The sequence below is a fragment of the Poecile atricapillus genome, chromosome Z (genome assembly GCF_030490865.1).
Source record: "Poecile atricapillus isolate bPoeAtr1 chromosome Z, bPoeAtr1.hap1, whole genome shotgun sequence".
Taxonomy (NCBI): domain Eukaryota; kingdom Metazoa; phylum Chordata; class Aves; order Passeriformes; family Paridae; genus Poecile; species Poecile atricapillus.
In genome coordinates, this window is record NC_081289.1 from 21,228,929 (window position 1) to 21,252,843 (window position 23,915).

The window sequence follows — 23,915 nt, forward strand, 5'->3', positions numbered from 1 at the left end:
CCATCCCATCAAACCAGCTCCCAACTTTTTATATCTTCAAGACCTGTCCCAGCATCACTGTGTTGTCTGGGTAGCTGTTTGTATCTCCCATTCACACTTTCTTTCCTCATGCATCTGAAAAACCCCATTCATTTGTCAGAAATATGGTATCTTTTTAAATGATAAAATTAGTATGAATGACTAAGCCAATGTCAATATTATATAGAGAGGAGTACCAAGAAAGAAGACAGTGTAAGATCAAGGTTGGAGGGGTGTTTTCAGGTAGCTTTACACCGTCAAAATTCATTCCAAAGTGTTGGTGTTGGTATCACAGGGAAGTTAACATGGCTGTCCCTGCTTTGCAGGAACTCCTGAATGAGTTTTTTGAGGCCCTGGAGTAGAGCTATCATTCTGTCTCTTTTCATGAGAACAAAAGCAAAAGTATGAAAACAAGCAATGATTGATGCAAAGAGAAGGTTTGCAGAGCTGCTTTTGAATACACCTTCCCTGAATTCATATCCAAAAGAAATCATAGCTTATACTTTCTCACACAAGTTTCTTGTAGTTTGTTTTGTGGCATGTTCCTCAGGAAGAATAAAAGTACCCCTTTGATTTGAAATAACTTCCCCACCTATGAATTATATATAAGCAAAATTGTACTTCTTCAGAAGAAAAACTATCAGCTAATGGAAAAGTCAGTTTTCATTTGTAAAATTAAGTGCCATTAGACATGAAGGGCACCTAAGGCAAGTGGCTCCTCTTCACCTCTCAAATACTGTAATTAAAGGTAAGGGTGTTTTCTTAAATGTCATTGTAGCATAATTGCATATGAGCTATTCTACCTACAGGTAATGACTGCTGTGTGCACTGGTCCTGAAATAAGCTCCCTCTAACCAGTTCCTAAAGCTTCTGAACAGCTGCTGAACTCAGAGCATGTGGGATTTTAATAATTGTGGGATTTCAGGTACTGCAATTTCAGTGAACCACCTTTATTAAAATCCAGTGTATTGTGCTAAGAAAACTTTACTCTAGAAATTAGCGGATGTCAGTCATTAGACTAATATGTTTATTTTTAGGAACAGTTTATGGATAATTGTGTTAATTTGAACTGTGGCATCATTTCTTAATCTGATTTGCATCAATCTTCAAAATGTAGTATTAATGATTTTTCCTGCGAATTTTGATAAGCATCTTCAAAACATCCATTGTTGTTATGGTGCAAGGTGCCTCCATTTCCCACCCCATCCATGTGTTTCAGTCTTTCTCCCAGCTAGCATGGTGTAACTCCTAGCTTTGTATTGTCTGTCATGAGAGAGGATATAAGGAAAGTGGGCGAAAGAAGACAGAAGTGTGATATTTTTGCTTGCAGGTGTTTTTGCTTGCCTGTCAACCTACATTTAAACACACAGTTGAGGGTTATTTTTGACCCAGTGGTGGTCTGACAACAGGGTTAAACACAGCTAAACTTTCCATTATTTTGTCTGCAACTGGTTGGTTTATAATGGCTTGTATTTGCTGTTTATAAAACACATGTAATTTATATATGTCCCTTTTGTGGGTTAGGTAGAGGTGGCCCATCCACCTTGGCCAAAATCAGTAGAATTTTGTCCCAAAGAGTTGATATGTTGGGATTCCACATTGTTCTTTGCTCAGAATTGTTTTGATCGTTTTATCTGAGGACCATGCAGTCTTTGAGCTTGCGCACTTGGAATCAGTCCCACCAACCTATTATTTCTGTGTACTTTGCTAATTTCTTCTATTACCAAAAAAAAAAAAAAAAAAAAAAAAAAAAATCAGTTTCTGAAATCTGTATTCATTGTCAGCATATGGAGTTTACTGTTACAATCCCAAGAGTATCCCAGTGACATGCTAATCTCAAAATCAGCCATCCAACAGGTAACACTTGCACCCACAACTTGGAAGCAAGAAATGGGAAATTCAGTTCTGTTGCAGTATGTGAGTAGCACCAGACTGTGGGGATGTTGGCTGTCCCTGGGATCCTGCAGCCTCTGCAAAGAGCAGGATAAATCCTCTTTTTTTGCTCTTGCTTCAGGATACAAATATAAACATGTATTTTCTCATGTGAACAGTATAGTCTGGGTAGGACCTAGGATGAATTGTCTGTTTTATAAGAATAAACCAGCCTAATATAACATGCAAAAAATTGTATTGTGTATAGTTTAGTTCATTACCTAAGTTTCAAGTGGTCTTGTTTGTGAAAATAAAAAAAAAAAATTGAGGCTGAAAATTCACAGTATAGTTAATGATGCTGTTATTTGTCACTGGCACACTTCTAGTCTTATTCTGTTGAACATTTTTTTACTTGGTGCCAGTGCAAACGTCTGTTTATTGTGTAAGCCTTAGGCTTTTTTATTCTTTTTCATGCCCTCAAAAAGGTAATGTATTCACACACACCCATCCTCTTGTGCAATGGCCTCCTTCACCTTTCAGAAACCTCCTAAGAGCCTCTTCCAAAACTACAGTGATCCTCAAATGAGCAGTAAATTGGCCAAAATCAGAAGCCTATTGATGCTCTTACAGTAGTTTTTCCTGCATTTGCCACTGTTTTATCCCCTGCCTGTATTTTCTACTGTTCTAACATACTGAATCTCAATGTGTCTGTTAATTCTTTCTTTAAACATTCCTCTTTCAGATGGCAGTGATCTCCCTGTTGACAGATAGTGAACAGAAATTCTATTTTCTTTAATGTAGGAGTTGCCACCAAACCATTCACTTTGCATCACAATGATTTCCTTAGCATGCATGAAGATCGAACAGCTAAAAAGTACTTTCAAAACTGAGCACTTTTTCAACGTTTCTTGTGAGTACAAATAAAAAGTAGGTTGTCAGGCACCAGGATAGTTACTGAATCCGGTCACATTGCATTCTGCACTGCAATCAGCAACAATACAGAAGTTGCCCTCATCATGTGGTGTTTCATCCTGTGTTGGACAAAATTTGAAATTCCATTGATAAGGCCTTACCTCTATCAGCTCCTTGAAGAGATGTGTTCATGACATCAGGCAATACTTATGAATGAAAATGCTATGTGTGCACATAGTAGCTCAAAAAACCCTTACTATTTTATGGCTAGATGGTTGTTATTTTTAAAAGATCAAACTGATGTGGAACACGAGACTGAAGGGATCAAATAGATCCTCAGTTCTAGCCCCTCATAATCACAAGCAGGTAAGGTTTTAGATATCTAGTTCAGAAACATCCACAGCATAATCCACAGACACCCTGAACCTTGGGAAGTTCTTCAGTGCTTTTTAACAAGCATGAGACCTGGAGTCTGTGAGCACACCAAGGAAAAAGCAGGATCTTTATTACTGTAGGAGAAGACAATAGATTTGAAAAGGAGACAGTGTGTTTCTCAGTCATTCTGCCCAAAGCCTTTGAAGATGGCAGTCAACTCTATGTGGGAAAACAAATATTAAAAAAAAACAAAACAAAAAAACCCCTTAAAACTGTATTTGCAAGAATTTAGAAACTCCCAGCTTTATTTTCCAGCTGCTAGTCCCTACTTTTTATTGAAACATCCTTGTTTCAGTGAAAACTCTCCAGACTTCTCTTGTGACTTTTTCTTCTATGAGTTCATTTTCTTTTGTCTGTGTTCATCAGCTAAATTCATAAATGTTTGTGCACTGACACATCACCCAGGATGTCACAGGGTATTGATTTGGAGATCAGCAGCAGCTGCTTGTGGTAGCAGGGGATAAATAGGAGTAAATGAAGGGTCTGAAAGAATTAAAGGGTTAAGAGCTTAGCTAGGAGATAGAAGCAATACATATAATGATTAAGAATTAAGCAAGGAGAGTAGAAGCAATGTAGAAAAGTTAATTATTAGCAGATGGAGCTCGTTAGAGCTAAGACAATATATCATTTTCTTGGCTTTGTTGTGTCAGGATGGGAGGATGGGGTATTGTAAAGATGAAGAAACCATAACTACACCTGGGCCCAAAAGGAGCCAGACCCAGGCTGGGGAGCTTGGACCATGGCCAAGGGCCCAGAGAACCTGCCAACAAGGCAAAGGTGAAGAGTTTAATGAGAAGAAAATGTCCCTGACTTCATCTTAGGAGACCACTGACCCATTTTGAAACCCACTGACTCATTTGGAATAAAGAACTACGCAAGCATGGAAAGACTTTGAACTCATTTTAATATGAAGTGGGGGTAGGCAAGGTTAGGTAATGCATATGTATAGGTGTAGTGAATAATTATATGAGTATATAAGATTTTTGTGAATAAAAGAGGGCAAGAGCCCCATGGATTTTGCAGGTGCCTGTGGGAGGTGCCCAGCATGGTAATAAACATACACTTTCTAACTTTAATTAGTTGAAGAGTATTTATCCTCCCATCAGGAGGAACAAAGGAGCTCAACAAAACCAGGCAACGATCAGGTGCTTTCAAAAGCTTCTTGCAACTGTGCACCAAGATGTATAACTAATGTGTTCATATTGTCTTAAACATCTACCTAAGATTAACTGATAAAGCAGAGGCTTGATAAAGGGATACCTGACTTGCACATTATACTCAAGAATATATAGTTTAATTGGAAGTGAAGCAGTGAAATGGGAGTTTATTCAGATTTATCATCAGGTGAAGGGCATTCTGCAGAAAAGTACTTCCAGTAGGACCAAAACAAATATGCTCTGTAACACACAGTTCATTGCTGGTGTGGAAAAAAGCATAATTTCAGAGAAGTCTGCTGCATTTTTGCTTCTTTTGTTAAATGATGACACATGAGAAAGGGTTGTTTTTTTCCTGGGTACCCATTCCAGCTAGCGAGATAGTCTGGCTAATATGAATTATCTGTGTTTGATTTGTGCAAGGCAAGTGTTCTACATGGACATAGAGCAAGCATGGCTATCACCTGAATTGCTTTTAGCCCTTTTATTTAAGCCCTCTGGACACACAAGGGCAATCTACCTACATAGTACCTTAAAATTTCTGTGTAAAAATACATTGTGTGGTTTTCTTTGTCTAACAATTGCATTTACACCTTCAAAAGAGTCTTAAACTAAAAGTAATATGTCTGCTGAAATGCACGTGGAAGTAGTGCTTTTGTTCTGCAGGAACTGTGCTACTGTATGCTAACAAGTTTCAAGCTCTATTAAAAAAAGAGGAACTTATTTACATTAAGCATTATGTTGAGTCATATAAGTCTTCTAAAAGTAGATTTTTCATTGTTTCCTAGCATTCACATGGGAATTCCGTACTTGCAACAGAGATTATTTTATTCAAAGCTGATTACATTTTTTTCAGGCTTCTTTTCCTTTAATTTGGTGCCTTTCAGTTTCCAAGTTATTATTGGTCTATGTAATTTTCTCAAGAAAATGTTTTTTTCATCAGCCTTTGTACTCTGTGATGGCAAAAAAAAAAAAAGAAGAACTCTGACAGCTACTTGTGGGATTTATTATCACTGATGCTTAATATTTAACTATAGGTAAATAGAACTGAGTAAGAGACAGTCTGATTACCCTGAAATTATACACAGAAGAAAATACAGACATCTGTTTTTTCCTGCTTTTAATTTTGCTTATTGAAAAATAAAAAAAAAAAAGATATTCTTTCTCTCTTTCCTCATCAGTATGTAAATTGATTGATTGACCTTGCAATACACATACCAAGTTTTTTATGTCATGTTTGTGTTAGAAGGCATGGGGCTGCTGCAAATGAATGAAAATATGAAATATGGAGAACAGATGTACCAACTCTCTGGCTTGTTAGCCACAGGCACATGTCAAGCTCCAACTGCATCCCATAATTAGCTGGAGTTTCTACAAAGAAAGCTCAGCCCAGACCACTTCAGAAATGGAACATTAGCAATGTATTTGTTGTGTTGGAACTCCAAACTCTCCCAGAGATTCCCCTTCCTACAATTTCCAGGATTATGCTGTATGTGCTTTTTGTCTCTAATTATTCTGAGATTTTGTTGTATTAGTCATTTTTTGAGATCAATATCTGAGAACTGAGGGAAAGGAATTTTTAGCTTGTTATAATTTTTTTTATGTTGTTTTATATAAATACATCTATCAAAGTCAAAAGTCTTCAAAATATTTTGGAAAAAAAATATTGCTGCTTTTAAAGCACGTCTGGTGAAGCCCCTGATTATTTTTTTTTTAAAGGAGGATGAAACTATTTTCTAAAGTAACAAACTAGTAAAAAAACCCCAGCCCTTCTATCTTTGCACGCATGAAATCTTTAAAAGGATATTAAGATTGGAAATAAAGTAATCAAAAGTTAATTACAACATGGCCAAATTAAGTTGACTGGTAAAACTTTAGTTTGTCCTCACTGAGTGCCATGTGTTGGGGCACTATTGTGACACAACCACCAACAGCTCTGCTACAAGGTTCTTTCTTTCATTCAGTACATAAATGGGCAGTGCTGTCTTAGTGACTAATGGGATTTCAATCCTGATTGCATCCCCAAGCCTTATCCACTACATAGTCAGATACTGCTTTCAAGAGAGAATTGTTAACCTCTTTGTAGATTTTTTTTATACTTCCTCTGTTACAATGTGTGAATGCTACGTAAGGACTAAGATGCTTATAAATGCGTTGTGATATGAAGACGATTTTTATCCGTGCTTTACAGGAATGATGGCACAGTGAGATTAAATTGGAAAATAACCACCAATTCTGTGTATTTGATCTGTGATACCCAGGAACTCCTGTTTTGGAGAGTTTAGCATTTGCAGGCAGTTTGTGGGGTCAGGCCAGCACTCCGTGACTACATTTGCAGCTGGTCCTGCTCAGCATTTCTGCAAAAGTGATGCTGGGGTCTCGAGTCAGAAGTCCCAAAAATGAGGAACATACAGTTAGTGACCACCTGTGAAAGTTTGCTTGAAGGGACTTGCCTCGCATCATTTGGGAACTCTGTGGTAGAGGCAGGCTCAGAACCTAAACCCACTTCTCCAGGGTAGCATTCAGCTGCTTTAACTTGGAGAGCATCCTCTCCCTTCCTTGTTCACCAGACAGTTTATAACTTCTGCAACAGATGCAGCACGATTTCTGCGTGTGATAGTCTCATTTACTGAGCAGGACCACTCACTATTAGAGCAAAATTTATTCCATGCACATTAAAAAATAGGGGCCTTCAAAGGAAAATGTTAAAATATACAGCCATGGAGGAGGAAAGGGAGATGATTAGGTTTTGATTTGATATTTTTTGCCTTTGGAGTGCTCCCATATTTTCCTGGAAGAGGATCCTCCATGTCCCACTTTCAGATGACTCAATTAACAAAAATAACATTTGGAAAAAGTCTGGCATAAAAAAAATTCTCTTCAGTCTGCCACCTGCATCTCCACCATCTGAGTTAACTGCTCAGATGATGGCAATAGCAGGTGGTTATCCTCTTGCTTCACTAAGGAATTTCACCAATATTTGCTACAGCACAGAAGCATTCCCCGTCCAGGTGAAATCTTGGCCTCCACTGTAGTCTTGGGAGATTGGGAGTGGGAAGAGGACGCTTGTCCTTTCCCCTCCATTCCCCAAACTTGCTCCCTCCTTCCCTTAGCTTTGAAAATTCAGTCTTCTTCTTCCACCACTCTTCTTGCCCCCCTCAATCTGAGATACATTGGTGCAATCCTATGCTCTTCAGCCAGGTCTCACCAAATTAGTGCAGATTCTCATATGAATCTTAACCTTCCATTTATCACCTCAAAGAGAAATGGAAAAGAGTGTGAAGCCATCACCAAATGATAGTTTCATTTGAAATTCAAAATTAAAACCCTTTGGAAAATCTTCTTTCAAAATGGGTTTCAGGCCAGGAAACTGTTGTACTGACATGCCTCTTACCTTACCACCAAGATGCAGGATTTCTTTAACAACAATTTGTAAAAATCCCCAAAGTCTAAGTACTTCTTCAGCACTTTCCTGATAATATAGGAAGCATTTATTTGCTAGTCACAGCACTTTATGCCCACATTACTATTTGCCTCATCAGAGCATAAAACCCCATTATTTGGGACAGCTGTTTTTCAGTCACCGTCAGAGTTTAGTAGTGACAGGAATTCTATTTCTAAAGAATTTCCTTTGCTGCTTTGCAGTTCCTTAAAGTGTATTTTTAAAATCTAGAATTCTGGCAGAAATCTGACCTCATTCTACTCCTTCAAAGTCAGAATGTGATGGATTTTGTTGTTGTTGTTGTCGTTGTTTTTGTTATATGACAATTATAACACCAAGAATGGCTGTTAATAGTTTTTGTATTCTAACTACTTTTACACAAGAGCATTTGATTATAAGGTCAGATATATTTTTACATTCCCAAGTGAACTTGGTCAACTGGTTATCTCTCACAATTATTTATTACCATCTTCCTCACAATTTTTCATCATTTCAGATGGCCTGTTTTCTTGACTAATATTTTTTCATCTCAGCCCTGTGTGGGAAATATCTGCCTAACTCTCTGGTGGGACTTAATGTAGATGTCTGTCCCTGAAAATGGAGATTCTGTCAGAGGCTCAAACCACTCTGTTTTTGGTGGTTGCACGCTTAAATCTTTTGTTAACTTTGTGGTACCAGTTGTGTAGTATAGTAGTAACTTCCATGGAGATTCTGTCAAAATGTGATTCCACGTTTTCCTTTAAGAGGAAAAATAGGAGCCTGTTTGCTTTGCAATGGATCTGCCTGGGAAGGGCAGCTGACCTTCCTGTTGCATGTGGCAGAATTTGGTCCAGCCTGTCAGGGTACCCTATTTATAATTATTTAAGACAAAAGTACCTGCAGAAGGAATACCTGTAGAAAAACTCCTATGGAATATTTCATGTTTTGGTCAAAAGCCCAAAATATTTTCTCTTTTTAGTTTTGAGGAGGCTAATGCCAATATACAATCGGTTTTTCTAATGCTTGGTCTTCTGAAGAAATCACACATTTTCTGTGAAAGATAGCGCAGAAAACTTAGCATTTCCCAGTCTTTTTAAGTGACAATTTGTTTCTTTTATACTGTATCATACAATTTCTTCCTATTTTGAAGTTATAAATAAAATAAATGCACTTCATTGGCCTTATGCTATAATCCTGTAGATTGTTGTATTTCTTTTCAGGTGGAGGTCAGCTTGTATTCTTACAGTGAAAACAGCATGTTGTATTCTTTTAATGCATAATGCCAGTATTTTCATTAATAGTGTCTTGTTATTTCTATCCCAAATGGACTTGGAGATTTCAAGCTGGCCCGTTGATATATTTCCACCACTTTTTCTTATGGGCATATTCCTCCATTGCTGGTAATTTCTAGAGGATTTAAAGATAATTTAGGGCTGCTTAATGATGAAAGTTGATTTTTCTTCCTATTCAACAACTACAGATGTAGTGCTTCAATAGATGCTTACATGGTCTGTCTGCCTGAACCTGGGGTGTATCTTGACTTAAAAACATTAGAACTCTGTTAAATTTATTCTGTTTGCTTCTATATGTCTGCTAAAGGTCTTTAATTCTGAATGGTTGCAGATGCTACAGCAGTTATTATGTCTCTCTTTCCAGCTTTTCCAGAAACAGACACAATTGCTTCCTTCCATTCTTTGTAGCTGAAAAGGCTCTGTCACCTAGACTTAACATTTTTCAACTCTCAGCTTAATGGTTTAGAGCAAATGGAATTGAAATGGAGTGTTGAATTAATCCTCTGTGATCTAAGTGCCCCTCGAATCTGAAAGCATGTTTCTTCTACAAATAGCTCAGTTACTTGGAAAATTGTTAGTTTCTATTTGGCTTCCCCAGCTTCACAATTAAGGGTTATTTAAATACTGTGTTCTTCTTTTTATCTGCTTTCTTTTTCAGGGAAAGATTTTCACTTTTATCCCTTATCAGGCTCACCTCCTAATTGTCAAGTCATAGAATGGTTTGGGTTAGAAAGATCTAGAGTAGAACTCATCCCATGATTCTTTGCTATTTTTATGAAGTGCTGTCTTATTATTCCCATCTTGCTCTGATAGTTTTCTGCTGAAGTATTATTGTGTTTTATTTATCCCAGTATTTAACAGTACTCGTTATACCTGTAAATGAACCAAAATTATTCGTTCATATTTCACTTCAGAGTCTTTTAGTTAGGGCTGGTTCTTGTTTTTGTTTGTTTTTTTTTCACAATGCACTTTTTGATATTAGTTCCTTGTGCTTCTGTTGTGGTTTCTGGTTTTCTATCTCAACGGGGTTTCCCATCAGAAATTCACTTCCTTTGGTTAGATGAAGCCAAAGAAGAAGCTCCCTGAGAAGCCTTGCTGACATGAGCATTTGGACCAATATGCTGGGGCTTGTTGTAAGATGGGGGCTTTAGGTGTGGGTTTTCCATTGAAAAGATGATCTGCCCACTCAGCTTCAGCTTCCATGCTGCTCTTCTCTTTTTAAGTCCTAGAAAAGGTAATTCCATGCTTAAACCTAACCTCTGCAATAATTTATCCAAATATCTGATTTTATGATTGAAATTATTCAATGGTTCTTAGTGAAATCTGTTACAGATCTAATGTTAACCAAGTAAATAAATCTTAAAGTTGGATCATAACTTACAATCCACGTTGAGATGGCCTCCAATGGGATATGCAAATGTTCCATATTCAGTGGTAGGGACATGAGTCTGAAGGAGATAATATCTTATTTCAGGCTTAAAATTCAATTTGTAAAGCATTTTCAATATATTTTGTCTTTCGTAGGGTAAAAAGCTTCACACATGAGAGGTACTTGGAGATGATTGGGCAAAGCTCTTTCAAAAAATGAGGCCCAGTAAATAACTATAAAGAGCTCTTACGAGAATTAAAATGCCAAAATGACATTCTTTTGGTAACCAACTGCAATGCTTTATAAGACAGACAAAAAAATTAAAACAAATCAGGAATTCACAGGAGTATGTGCAACATTAAGGCTGCACAGCGAGTTTCCCCTTACTGTAGTGAAAATAATAGTGGTGTCAACCTTTGTTTGCAGAAATCATCATTGATCCTTTGGCTTTGGTGGCTCTGTACCAATTTCCACCAGCTAAGGAAACAGTACCATAACTCCACCAATTACAATAAAAGTCTATATTTTGCATTGCAGAGAGTTTGCAATTTGTAGAATTATTTGTAAGGCAATTGAAGCATTTGAACTTCTGATATATCCTCGTCTTTTCATATTTGAAGTAATAAAAAAATCCTGTGTTTTAAAGTATAGACTAAACTTTTCCAGTACAAATCAGACTTTTAGAGTCAGTTTCATAATCTGATTTGCTAATATGATATGATGCCATAATTTTTTTTTGTTTGTTTTTATGTTTCCCTTTCAGTTTGTTTGGGGTATTTTTATATGTGTTCTGTACTAAATTATCTGACCAAAATAATGGTAAACAATAACAATAAGCTGCATTCATTTCCTTTTTGTGTTTGTTTGGAGGTTTGACTTTAGTTTATTTGTTGGGGTTTATTAAGGAGAGATTTCTTCGTATTCCAGGGCTGGGAATGTGAATTCAGGGATTTTCTGAGCCAACTAATTTGAAATTCAGAGTGCAGACTCATTCACTGTGAGATATTCATGCCTAGATTATCACTGCACACTACATATAAAAGAAGAGGCCTCTTCATGTGTTGATCCCTGTTCTTCCTGCGTAGAGCAAAGGCTTCATCCTTGCTCCAAGAAACTTTCTAGTTTCTTTTGAGCCTTGAATGGAGCACAATGGCAGATACTTTAATGATCACTGGTCAGCATGGTTAGACTCAGGAGGTGAGCACAGGCATGTGATCCCTCAACTTTCCCACTTGCAGGGATACAATATCTGTGGTGGTTTAATTATTGTGTAATCTACACCATGAGGATTCAAGACAAAGGTTATTACAGAGCTGCTTGGCCAGAAAAGTAGTGGCAAAGGCATCTGTCAAGGGCTGGAACAAGTATGGAAACACAGAAAATCTCTGTGGCTGTCACGTTGAGGATGTTTTTTATAAAGTACCCTCTATTTTGAGGGGTCTATTTGAGCAGTTACAAATTGCCTGATGTTCAAAAAACTTCAAGAAATCTACAAATGCCAGGTGAGAAAACTTGCCATTTAAAGTTTTCAATTCCTTTAGGAAGGGCAAGGCTGGTTTTCATTCTATATTTGAACAATGCCTCATGGAAGAATCTTTATGCTTTCTCAAACTCTCTGACAAATGCTGTAATACACTATTTAGTTCTGGGTTTTATTCAGATGTGAAAATGCTTCTACTGTACCATCACTGTGAGGTATCTTTCATGCCAAGCAGAGATGGAAGAAAATTCTGAAGCTTAAACAAAATTCTGTTGTTTGAAGTTTATTTTTAAAACATGGAGGAAGGAGAAGAGCTTGATGTTGTGGTTTCTAACGGACACTCAAATTTTGTTATCAGGCACATCAATTGTTTGAGACATTGAGATGTGAAGAGTAAGTTCTCTTTCACAGACATTTATCTGGAATCCATCCTCCCATCCAATTCAAAAATCAAAGGAGGCTTTCTCCTCTAATAGTATATCTTAGTAAGGTCATCATGCTGCCAATCTTAACTGCACTGTGATGTGTTACAGGAGACCTTCCTCTCAGCTGCACCTTCCTCTGCCTCTTCTGAACACCTACAGGGAGGTAGGCTGGGCTCTGGCTCTAAGATCGTGTTGGGCCAAAGATTCAATGCACAAATGGGCTGCAGAGTTTAAAGCTCCCCTACAAGACAGCATTTGCTCTTGCTCTTATGCTGTGTGCTTGTGCTGTGTATGGCACTCTCCCATTTCCTCTGAAAACAAACCTTTTGCTGACCTGCCTTCTGGTGTAACCTCTCATATGAAACAAGAAATTTCTGATAGAGAGATTTTATTTAGGAAGATAGATCATTTTAGTGATGGTAAAACCATTAGTTTTCATCTCTTGACCTTCACCCTCTTTCACTATGCCCAGCCAGCGCACCCTCAAGGCTGCTTGTGCACTTTGGGAATTTAGCTTAACTTATTGCTATAATATATTTAGTTGCTGATTTGGGTATTGGGAAGCAAAGAAGAAAAACATTAAAATATTTTTCCTTCCCCTTTCCCAGGCTCAGCTGCACTCCAGACACATCTCCTCCCCTCTTGTTATCTCCACAGGTTATAGTCAGTTCCTTTGGTGAGGCAATGAGTGGCACAGGGGTTTGGGGTCAAGACATCGTGGCTTCTCACCCTTTTCTTCCACTGCTGCTTCCTTCTTACTGATTTCCTCTGCTCCACTATGGTCACTCTGTGGGCCACAATCTCTTTGGTGTTGTGGCTGCTCAGTTATGGAGCATCTCCAAGTCCTCTGACCTTGCTGTTCCCTCATTCCCTTGTTTCTTTCCTTGTCACATTCCCTCCTTGTCGTCTCTGGTTGCCAGTTAATTTTCTTTTATAATCCCAAAGTCAGACCAGGGAAGTGGTGCAAAACAGAACCTGAAGTTCAAAAAAATATACACATATATTAATGTATTTCACTAAAAAAAAGACAACCTGAATTTTTTGGTGCAATTTTTGAAAAGGCAGCTTGCATCTGAAACTAGCAGAAATGGTTGATGTCTTCAAATTGCTTTCACTGAGCTTTCATAACCAGGCTAGTTCTTTACTAGGTTCTTGGTTGAGAGAATACACATAAATAATGTAAGAATTGCTATTTTACAGCAGTTTTGTGACAAATGCTGAGGAAATTCTGCAAAATGTGCCTCTGAAAGACTTGGCTGGAAAGACCTATGGCACAGACTGGATTTTGTCAGCAATAAGAAGCTCTGAGCTAAAACCCACAGAGTTCTTTCTCCTGTAGGATACAACATCATGTCTTGGAGCTGCTTAGAAAGTGTTTGGCAGATCATCAACTACAGCTTGTCTGAATCTGTACTGAACCCTGTAGTCAATGCTTTAGAGCTGGGCATGGGCTACAAACATGAGCTTTGAAGCAGAATTCTGAAATTCCTTCAAACTCTTATTTTGAGGTCTAGTTTGGTCCTAGAGGTAACTGAGCTAACAAGAAGGTTCCGATGAAAGCTCAAAGGCCACTCCAGTCTGTGTGGGATGGATGAGGGATGTAAGGGCTTGCCTTAGATTCACCCTACCACAATACCAGTGACAGATTTGTTAGAAGGTGCCATTGACAAAAGGAATCTCTCCCAGCACTTAAAAACCACATGTTTTGGACATTAAAACATTTGATTTTATTTATATCAGTATAAATCACCCTCTTTTGTGCAGAATGAAGGAACATGCTAGCAGTTTACTGTACCTATACTCTCAAAAAAATCCCTAGGCAAAACACTTCCCTAAAATAAGCTATTTAATGCAGCCCCTTTGCCAGCCCTTTGCTGTGGGAAGTCAGTCTTTCTTTCATTTCCAAAACCAGACCAGTCTTGTGTGTGGAACTGAACTTCTAGGTAAGTGTCCAGGTTTTTGGGGGTTTTTTAAGCTTACTTAAGGTGTGCCTTTTTCTTCTTTGGTATGAAATCAATTGTGAAAATGGTAAGACCATTCAACAGTACCTTGCCTATACTTGTGTGTTTTAGATTTTGCAAAGCATTGAGGTGACTACATGTTCTGTCAAGGTATCAGTTTGGAGTCTGAGCTGGAAAAATTCACTTTAAGGAAAGTGAATTACTTAAAATCATGGGGAGAATATGTGGGAATCTTTACAAAGTAGATTCCTGTCTTTAATTTCTATAGCCTTGGAATTTAACCCTTGGAATCTGTGGCTACGGCTGCAGCTAAAGGATTGACATTGCCCATCCTGGTTTTAGAATAGATTTGGATCAGATAATTCAAATACTTATTGCACTCTACTCAGAGAGAAATATACCACTGATTTCAGTGAGGTCAATTTACTGAGTTGCTAGGATTCCACCATTATTTGCCTGGTTGTCAAGATTTAAAAACACCTGCAAATTTTGACCATACCCTATAACATACTTACCTGAGGCAAAATTCCCAGCTTAGAACATTCACGGTCAATGTTGGATAAAATTCTTCCTCGGTAATATCTATGTCTCCTGTCTCTCCTTTGTATGCTGAAACATCACACACAATAATCAAGTATTTAATCAGTAAAATGTTGATGTATTGATTATTATATTTACAGTTTTGATGGGGGAGGGAAATCTGCAAAGCAACAAAACCTGATTCTGGTTTTCTTTAAGAAATACAAATTTAAAAGGAGGTACTAAGGACATATTTCCAAGTAATATTGTTCATATTAAACTGGCTGAAAATATGTCTATTTACACTGTTTATTAAACAATCAAATTCGCCTCTGGAAGTCACAATTAGTATGAGTGCTTATGTATGTTCATATACAGTCATATGCTAATCTATATTAGGAAAAAACTCTACGCTTGGTTCAACTGTCTGTGAATCAAAGGGACTTAAACACTTGCATTTAATGTAGGTCACTATTTTCTTGGGGAAATCTTATCTTGACTAGGACTCAAGTCAACAATAACAAATTTTCACTTCCTAATGTCTTTAAAAATGTATTTGTGAGGGTATGGATAGTAATCTAGAAGTTGTAGTATTAATGAAACTGTAAACTTATTAACAAAAATAATTTGAATTTTTAAAAAGGCAATGTCACAAGTTTAAATATCAGCTTCTAATAATAAATCCTTTTTATCTGTGTTTTTGAAACTTTTACTTTGTAAATGGAAACAATACTGAGATGTTTCCTTTAATTGTTTTAATTTATGCTCAGAGAATTATTATTTTTTTGAAACATACAATTTTTAAAATATTGGTTCTTTTAAACAGGATTCAAGTCTTGATATCTAAATAATGGTAAGTCTACAACACCTGTATTTCCTTTCATTATTGTTTCAAATATGCTGCAGAAGACTCAGTCAAACTCAAATTTGAGGGTATCTTTACCTTCATACAACAAGGTGTTCTAAAATTATAATAAATAGTTTTCTGAAAATCCACACTTGGTTTCCTGTATGGCATAGTGTAGTATTTTCTCTGCATAACTGCTTCAGAAAATATATGCAATTATTTTTGTCACGTCAATGTTATTGAAAGATAACTCTGGCTTCATAAGCAGTGTTACACAAGTGATACAAACATCTCTGTATCACAGACTATAAAACTCTCCACCAGCAGTAACACCCTTTATGTAAACTTCTTTTGCAAATTAAGGAAATGAACTTTGAAACATTTGACGAGTGAGTTGAGTAATGCTGCCCGTGTGAATTGTCTCACTGACCTCAAAGGAGTGAGAGCTTTCTCATAATAGTAAAAGATTATAGAGATGCCTTGGTGCCTGCCAAAGATCTATTCCAGGAGGATGTGTATCCATCACTGCATTTATTTAGGATGGGCTAATTGACAATGTTGAAAGAACCAGCCTGTTTTTTTCTGGGTCCTGACAGAAAAATGTTCTTGCAGAACTTTCCTGACCACGATGTGCTGGGCCAGGCTTTTGAAGATGCTCTAGAAGTGCTGCAGCAGCACTCTGACAGAGAAATGCAGTGTCCACCAGGTAACAAACACCCGTATTCTACTTCATTTCCCGGCTCTTATTTTTATAGGAAAGCACTTCTTGAAACATAGAGGTGGGAGAGTAATTCCCCAGAAGTGGATTAATGGGATGTTTTGTGAGGATGAAAAGCAGGAAATTTGTTTGGAGTATTTCCACCCCTCCATGAATACTTCCCAGTGTGGTGAGCATCTTCCAGGTCACAGCACAGGGAAACTGTAGGACTGGCTCTGTTCACCCTCTCCCCAGCACCAGCCCAGGTGCATTGAGCTCACTTTTCCCATAATCAGAGGATATATGACTCTTGTGCAAGAGCCTGTTTCCAATTTTAATGTTTTAACTTCAAAATGCCCTCCTGCTATGCCATGAATCCCAATGCAAAAAAAAACCAACAACAAAAAAAGAGCAAGTGAAATTAATTTCTTCATTTAATTTTTTTGTGCACTAATATATAAATCTTAAATATTTGTACTCAGGAATATGTCAGTTTGAATCTGGATAATTAATAGAATTTTTTCTTTTTCTTGGCTTTAAGAGTTGTATACTTTACAAGACCTAAAATGCAAGAAAGCTGTAAATTGTTCCAGTTCCGGCAAGGTTTTGGTAATTTAATTACTATCAAATTTAAAATTTGTGTTTGGTGTTTTTACACTGTAAGCAGAAATGCAAGGAAAGGAAAACAGGAGGCTACATTATAAACCCTCTAAGCCCAGAACAAAGTACCTGCTGTCTTTTGTATGAAATGCCTTTCATATGAGGAAGTTTATTTATATATTATCTATTATAAAATGAAATATAAATAAGACCAGTAGGGCTGTATCTTCAGCTGTTGTTAACAAATTTTTGGCTCCACTGCACTGGTAATTTACACATGCTGGAGGATTCACTGTACATAATTAAGTAAAATCTTCTACCTTATATATGTTGTTGGGGCTGATGGAGTTATTAAACCCTTGCAATGCAGCGTTTAGCCTGTCCACAGCTGCACCCACATTTCCACTTGAAACAGATCTAGCCATACCCTCCAATATCTTCCTCTGACCACCTGCAGTGGGCAATTTTTTCAAATGTCTTTAGTCCAGTGTTGTCCTCTGCTTCTTTTAAGCATCACAAGTTCTTGGGTACCTTCTGTGTCATTCTTTCAGGCAGTGTACATGTTCTGATGCTACTTTACTTCATTCACCATTGGAGACTCTGACTTGCATTGTACTGAAGGCCTGCAGAACTGCCTGACAGTCGCTTTTCCTTTCTAGATGTACTGTTGGAGTCTATATTTATCCAATTCATTATGTCTGGTGGTCTATATGGCCCTCTGTTCCCCCATAACCAAACAATTTCATGATGTTATGAAATATCTAGCATTTTATCTTAAAAAAATTGCTTTTCATTGTGAGGGCTAACAAAACCAGCCCAAGAGTGTGACCATCAGCAGCAGTACAGATTTTGCTAGATAACCTGCTGATGTGGAATATCTTGGCTCTGGGCACTTTATTATCTAGAAGGCACAGAATAAATGCTTTTGAACAGGCCCAGCACCGTGTCAAATTATTTGCTGTTGTGGCTTTTTTTTTTCCTTCTTGTCTCTTTTTTTACTTACTTGGTTTTTGCTTCTTCCTCCTAATTCAGGTTATAAAAACTGCCTGACTGTGATCAACCATCACCACCACCTCCGAGCAAGTCCCAGCTACTGTGCAGCACCATCTGTGGAGGAGCAAGGGTATAACTGGAGAAATGTGATTGTGAGTGAACTAATTTCTAATAAGAGTTAATAACTGGAAACTGATTGCTCATTTGGGATTTCTGATACAAATCATTATGCTAACACTAACAGAAATTTGGTCTGGCCAGGCATGATTCAGATGAAACTGCCTTGGGAAATATTTGCAAAGTGTGATTAATAATATCTTTTTAGGAGTCAGCAGCTTGCTTCTGATTCTCTTCTGTGGTTCATCACATAACATGACAACTAACAAACAAATACTAGGGAATTAGTTATAGGAAAAAAAGGGCTTCTTTGTATTACCTGGGAACAGGCAGAGAGCAACAACTTCCCACACTGATGTAGCTTCTGCCACTGTGAAAAAGAACCATGACTTTGATTTCTCCATCAGCAATTTGTTCTGTAAGTTCTGGAAAGACCAGCATTATCTGAGCACAGCTTCAGCCATTAGAGTCCATATGCATTCTTAAAAGCACTGGGAGCGTGGTTTCCAGGAGTGATGGGAAATTAATATTGCAGGGGAGATAATTTCAGGGAAACAAATTCCACAAAAGCCCATTTTCAACCAGCAGGTTAACAACAACACAGCATGGGAGCTAGAGAGTCTGTTGGAGCTGCTGTGCAGGTGGCCCTTGTCTTTTCCTAACTCTGAAAGCTGTTCCTGCTCTGCTTCCAGCAGAAGGGGTGAAGGCCCAGAGTGAGGCAGTTACGCTGTTTTCCCTCTCAGCTTCTCCTCTGGTGGGCAGCTCTTACCCCCAGACATGAACTAGTGCTACACTACACTGAGTGCCTTCATGGCTGAGAAAAATCTTCCATGGGTGAGATGATAAAAAGCTGCATTTTGAAGGCTTTGGGCAATTAGTTACCACAAATTTCTTTTTATTCAGAGAATGTACCCTATTAGTAACTTTTTATTGTCTTCATTCTTGAAGAACAGTGCAACGGATTTTTATGCAGACGAGACTGTCTACCACACACTGCAGAACACTCCAGAAAGTCAAGTGATGCATGCTGCTGCTAGCCAGCCAAAAGCAGGGAAAGGTCTGTAAAAAGATCATACCTTGATATGTAATTTATGTTACTTAAAAAAAACCCCTCTTGACAAATCATGCTTTCTCCTTTTCGTATTCTTTTCTAACTTTCAACAGGAAAAAAAAAGTGAGCATTTGCTAGTGACTAGGATACAGCTGCTAGTGTTCAATTTCCATCTGCTAAATCTTATAAGATGTGATAAATCTATTATTAAATTATTCCATCTTTGCTTAGTACATGGAAAACCAAACCAGAGATATTTCACTTCAAAACATTTAGGATGAAATCTGATGCAGAGAAATATATCTAGATATCAATAGCATCTTTATTCACTTACACAACTTATTTTATGTGGCCCAGCAAGCAGTGATTTTCTTGACAGTTTTTTGCATACATGAATATTTTTGCACACCCGATTTTATGCCTCTCTTAGTTTGCTTTTCAAATCACCTTTCAGCTTTTGTCACTTCCAGTGTGCATTTTTATGGTGATTTTTCTGCTCCTTCTGGCTGACTTTACTTGAATTGATATCTATTTTGCAAAGGATTGGTTGTGTGACACTGACATTGCAATACTTCATATTTTTATTGCATTCATTTTGTGGGTATTTGGCAGGCAGGGACTCAGCATCCTTTCTGTGAGTGCTGGATGAGATTTTCACAGTTTCAACTCTCAGCTGCTGTACCTACTTTTGATCATGAAGCCTTTTTAAGTAGCTTCCTGAATTAGCCGCTTTTTTGAAATCCCCTTTTCTCAGTTTTAACCACATGGTATCAGTGTTTGGTGTTGCCTCTGCCCATTGATGCTGAACACTGTGGTCTCTGTTGTTTAATACTACTACTACTACTACTATTGCTACCATAGACTCTTTGGGATGGAGGGAAGAGTAGCCTCTCTTTCTCAGTTTTCTACTTCAGATATCTGAAATTCTCCATTGAATTCCAAGGAAATGAAAACCCTTCAAATCCAGAAATGTTGCTTTTCCAAGTCTTATCCAGTGTTGCTTTCGGGAATTTTACATGTCACTATCTGATTTGACCTTCAGTTATTACTGCTCTGTTAAGCTTCATTTCCTGTTTCCTATTTCCTTTACACTCTCATCAATCTTTTTTTTTCCAGAAGACAACCTGCACCTATTTGCAGAGTGACTAACTATTCTTATGGGATTATTTTGTGTCCTCTCACAGATTTCTTTGTGCCCATGGTGATCTTCCTGCCAGAAACTGTGATTTGGGGGACTATTTCCAGTATACTAAACAAATTTAGTCCTTCTAGATTTTTGTTGAGACATAAGAGGTTTTCTGTACACTAGCAAGTAGTGTGGCCTTTTAGGAATAGCTCTGTAGATGAAACCATCAGCACTGAGGGCCCAAATCCTGTGTTTAAAGTGTTTCACAAAATTTTATTTAGGGCAATCTTTAGGCTGGTCACAAGTTCTGAAAGGTACACTGACTCAGATATGCTTTTGGAAAGCATCTTTTGAGACAAGTTTCCTCTGAAAAGAGTTCCAGTTCATTCACCACAAAACCATTCCATGATCTGAGCTAATGCACAGTGGAGTGGAGGTAGTCAAGAGAGGTACTTCAGAATTGAATTAGATGCATTTTCCCTGAGACAATTAGGCGGCTTTGGGACAATTCAGCACTGAAATCTAATGCAGATACTCTGAAACACCTGGAGGAACCTGCTTGTCTCCAATTACCACAAAGGAAACCTGCAGGCACTCATCTGCTGGCTTAGACTGATCTTCAGGGCCTGAAAGTGGTCACTGGCTTATGGAATGAGATACAATACAAAGATCTGTTAACTCACCCTACTCAAACTACTGTGTAGCACTTTGGGGATAACAGCTTGGCTCTGGAAACACAGCTGCATAAACACGTAAGAGCAAATAAGCCCTCTCTAACAAAGACATCAGCTAGAGGTGATGTGTCTAGAAATAAAAACATGGGCAGAAATGACCACTGAACTAAGAGGCCAAATCAGATACTAAATCAGGTGCTGCTGCAGACATGGCTACACCATCCTTTTCCAGCAGAAGTTTAGTCCACAATAGTCCATGGATTTTCCCCTGGTCTTGTTTATTCTACCATCAGCTTGTAGGATAATTCAGGTTGTAAGGGACCTAAGGAGGCTGCCTACTTAGAATTGTCCACTGTGACAAGGCAGTGTCCTTCAAGGGTTTCCTTTTAAGCTTCTTAGTAATCTATATGTATTTCTAGTAGAATATGTATTTCCAGTCACAGGCCAGTTTTTATTTAGATAATGAAAGGTTATTAATTTTTTGGAAAGTACCTCTGATTTCAGACTCTTCTTCTTCCCAGCCCAACTTTTACTTCTGTCCTCTTTCCTTATCAGCAGATACAGAGTTACTGTCATCCCTGACAGATGTCTTGACCTCAGTGTTCCCTAGCAACTGTCACTTTCCCCGTTTCTAGTTTAAAATAGCCACACAAGGCTTTATGAACTTCAGGTGCAGCTGCTTATTTCCACTTTGGTTAAAGTGGAAGATGTTCTTCTGCGTAGATTCTCTCTTCTGCAAAATGTTCCTCTTTGTTTGATAATCTTAAATTCTTCCTCCTCACAGCAGCTTCTTGGTCCCCACTTGGCTTTGGGAAGGGAACTAGAAGTACTTCATAGAGGAGAATCTTCAAGATCTAAGCGAAACTAAGCAAGCCTCACTAGGAAACTGGAGAACTGAGCTTGTGAGAAGAACTTAGTTAACTGGCAAATATTTCAGTATTAACCTTGCTTTATTCTGTATGGGAATGCAAGCTGATACTTTGCAGATTTTTTTAAACTATCACAGCTTTTAAATATCATAGCTTTTTGGCTACATGAGGTTTCAGATTAAAAACTAACCTGCTTTTCCTGCTCACCTACTTGTCCTTTCTTCTATCAGGGGCTACCTTGCATCCCAAAACACTCCTGAAACAAACCTGACAAAGCTGAACCATCTCAAAATCTCTGAGTTTTGAATAAACAGGGAAACCATTTATTCAAGAATGTTCAGATTGGCTCTCCAGAACCTCTTTCCTGCCCTGTCTGAGGATATAATTTCCTACTGTGAGTTCCTTGAGTGTGCATCTGCACATCATGTCTCTGAAGACTGATGCTTCTGAGACCTACCACACAGTGAAGTCACCAGATATTTGTCATCATCCCCACATAACCTGCTCTTGAAACTTTAATGACCAGATCCCTTTCTGTCACCACAGATCTGTACACCCCTCAGAACTAGAGTGTGGTGCTGATAATGTCAAGGTAGTGGGTTTGCTCCCTGTATGAGCTGTTCGCTTAAGAGCTGGACCTGATGATCCTTCTGGGTCCCTTCCCACTCAGGCTATCCCATGACTCTGCATTGCTCACATCTCTGTGATTCCATTTGCTGTTGCTGGTCTTCCACTGAACAGTCTATACTGATCTTTTAATTTGGGACAGTGTACTAGGTGTAGCTATGCTTTTGCCTGTAAGACCCTTTCCAGGAAAAAGACAACTGCTCTACTTTTAAAACAAACATGAGTTCTGTTCTGACCTTTTGTGATTTATTTCTTTACAGGTAGAAAAAAGCTTCGACTATTTGAATACCTCCATGAGTCTCTCTATGATCCAGCTATGGCAAACTGCATCCAATGGGTGGATAAGCCAAATGGTGTCTTCCAGTTTGTCTCCAAAAACAAGGAGAAACTTGCAGAACTGTGGGGAGAGAGAAAGGGAAACCGCAAGATCATGACTTACCAGAAAATGGCCAGAGCACTGAGGAATTATGGAAGAACAGGTGAAATCATTAAGATCCGTAGGAAGCTGACATACCAGTTCAGTGCTGTTGTTTTAAAGAGACTTGCTCCATCTTATTTCTTGGGAAAAGAAACAATTTATCACCCCTACATTCAGTCTAATCAAGAATATCAGTGTGCAGATGACTGGACCAGTTACAATAGTTATATGTACAACAATGGTTATGCCTTACAGCATGCTAGCAGCTAGACTTACCTGTCACATAAACTGGCCTTTGTTATCCAGCAATTCTTTCCAGCACAGAAATTCGTCTCTCTACATAGCTTTTCCTTTAAGATATCATACAAACACATGAAGAGGAAGGTTTAAAAAATTATATTGGCCTAGTTTTGTTCCTTTTGAAGTTAGTGATATATGGTCATTGCCTATTGAAGAAATCCAGCTGATGTAGAACACATGCTATTCTCAATTATGCTAATCAAAGGAACTACTGTGGTTTCAAGCTGGTACATTCAAGAGTAGCACCAAGGCTTTTTTGTCTGGTAGTGGACATCAAAGATCCCATTGTGACAACACTCACTGGAAGTTTTATGCAAATCTCCAATCAGAGTTTAGGTGACGTACCATGATTGCTTCATCCCTAAACTAGGAAGGGAAGATATTTGCCAACTGCATGGAGCTGCTGTCTTCTTTTTTCACCAATGTTCTTTATGAAAGGACATTTTCTGGGTGAATCCCTGGCTGAATGATAGGAGTCCACATGAGGGTGCACTTGTTGATCAAGTTCTTAATCCTTAATTACTTAAATTAACATATCTTAGCACAAATCCTGACATGTGGTATTAGGATTGCCAGGTGCACATTTTACTGTTGGCAGTAGATTCATTGGGACCATGAGAGAGTTAGTAAAGGATTGTGCTTTTGATTAATTTTTCATTAAGTTTTGTACAGTTATTCCCCCACTAATATGGGGAGCTCCACTTTTATCCAGAAGTTCTGTACTGACCTAAAAAAATA

The 23,915-nt window shown here is 38.1% G+C and overlaps 1 protein-coding gene across 1 annotated transcript; it reads left to right on the forward strand.

The window, feature by feature from the left end:
* Nucleotides 1-14,294: 14,294 nt before the first annotated feature.
* On the forward strand, nt 14,295-23,147 carry LOC131573602 (transcription factor Spi-C-like). Its single transcript, XM_058827703.1, has 6 exons — nt 14,295-14,321; nt 15,685-15,711; nt 16,318-16,411; nt 18,035-18,147; nt 19,061-19,169; nt 22,720-23,147. Exons 2-6 carry the CDS (start codon nt 15,709-15,711, stop codon nt 23,145-23,147), a joined length of 747 nt encoding a protein of 248 aa, XP_058683686.1. The 5' UTR covers nt 14,295-14,321; nt 15,685-15,708.
* The last annotated feature ends 768 nt before the right edge of the window (nt 23,148-23,915 follow it).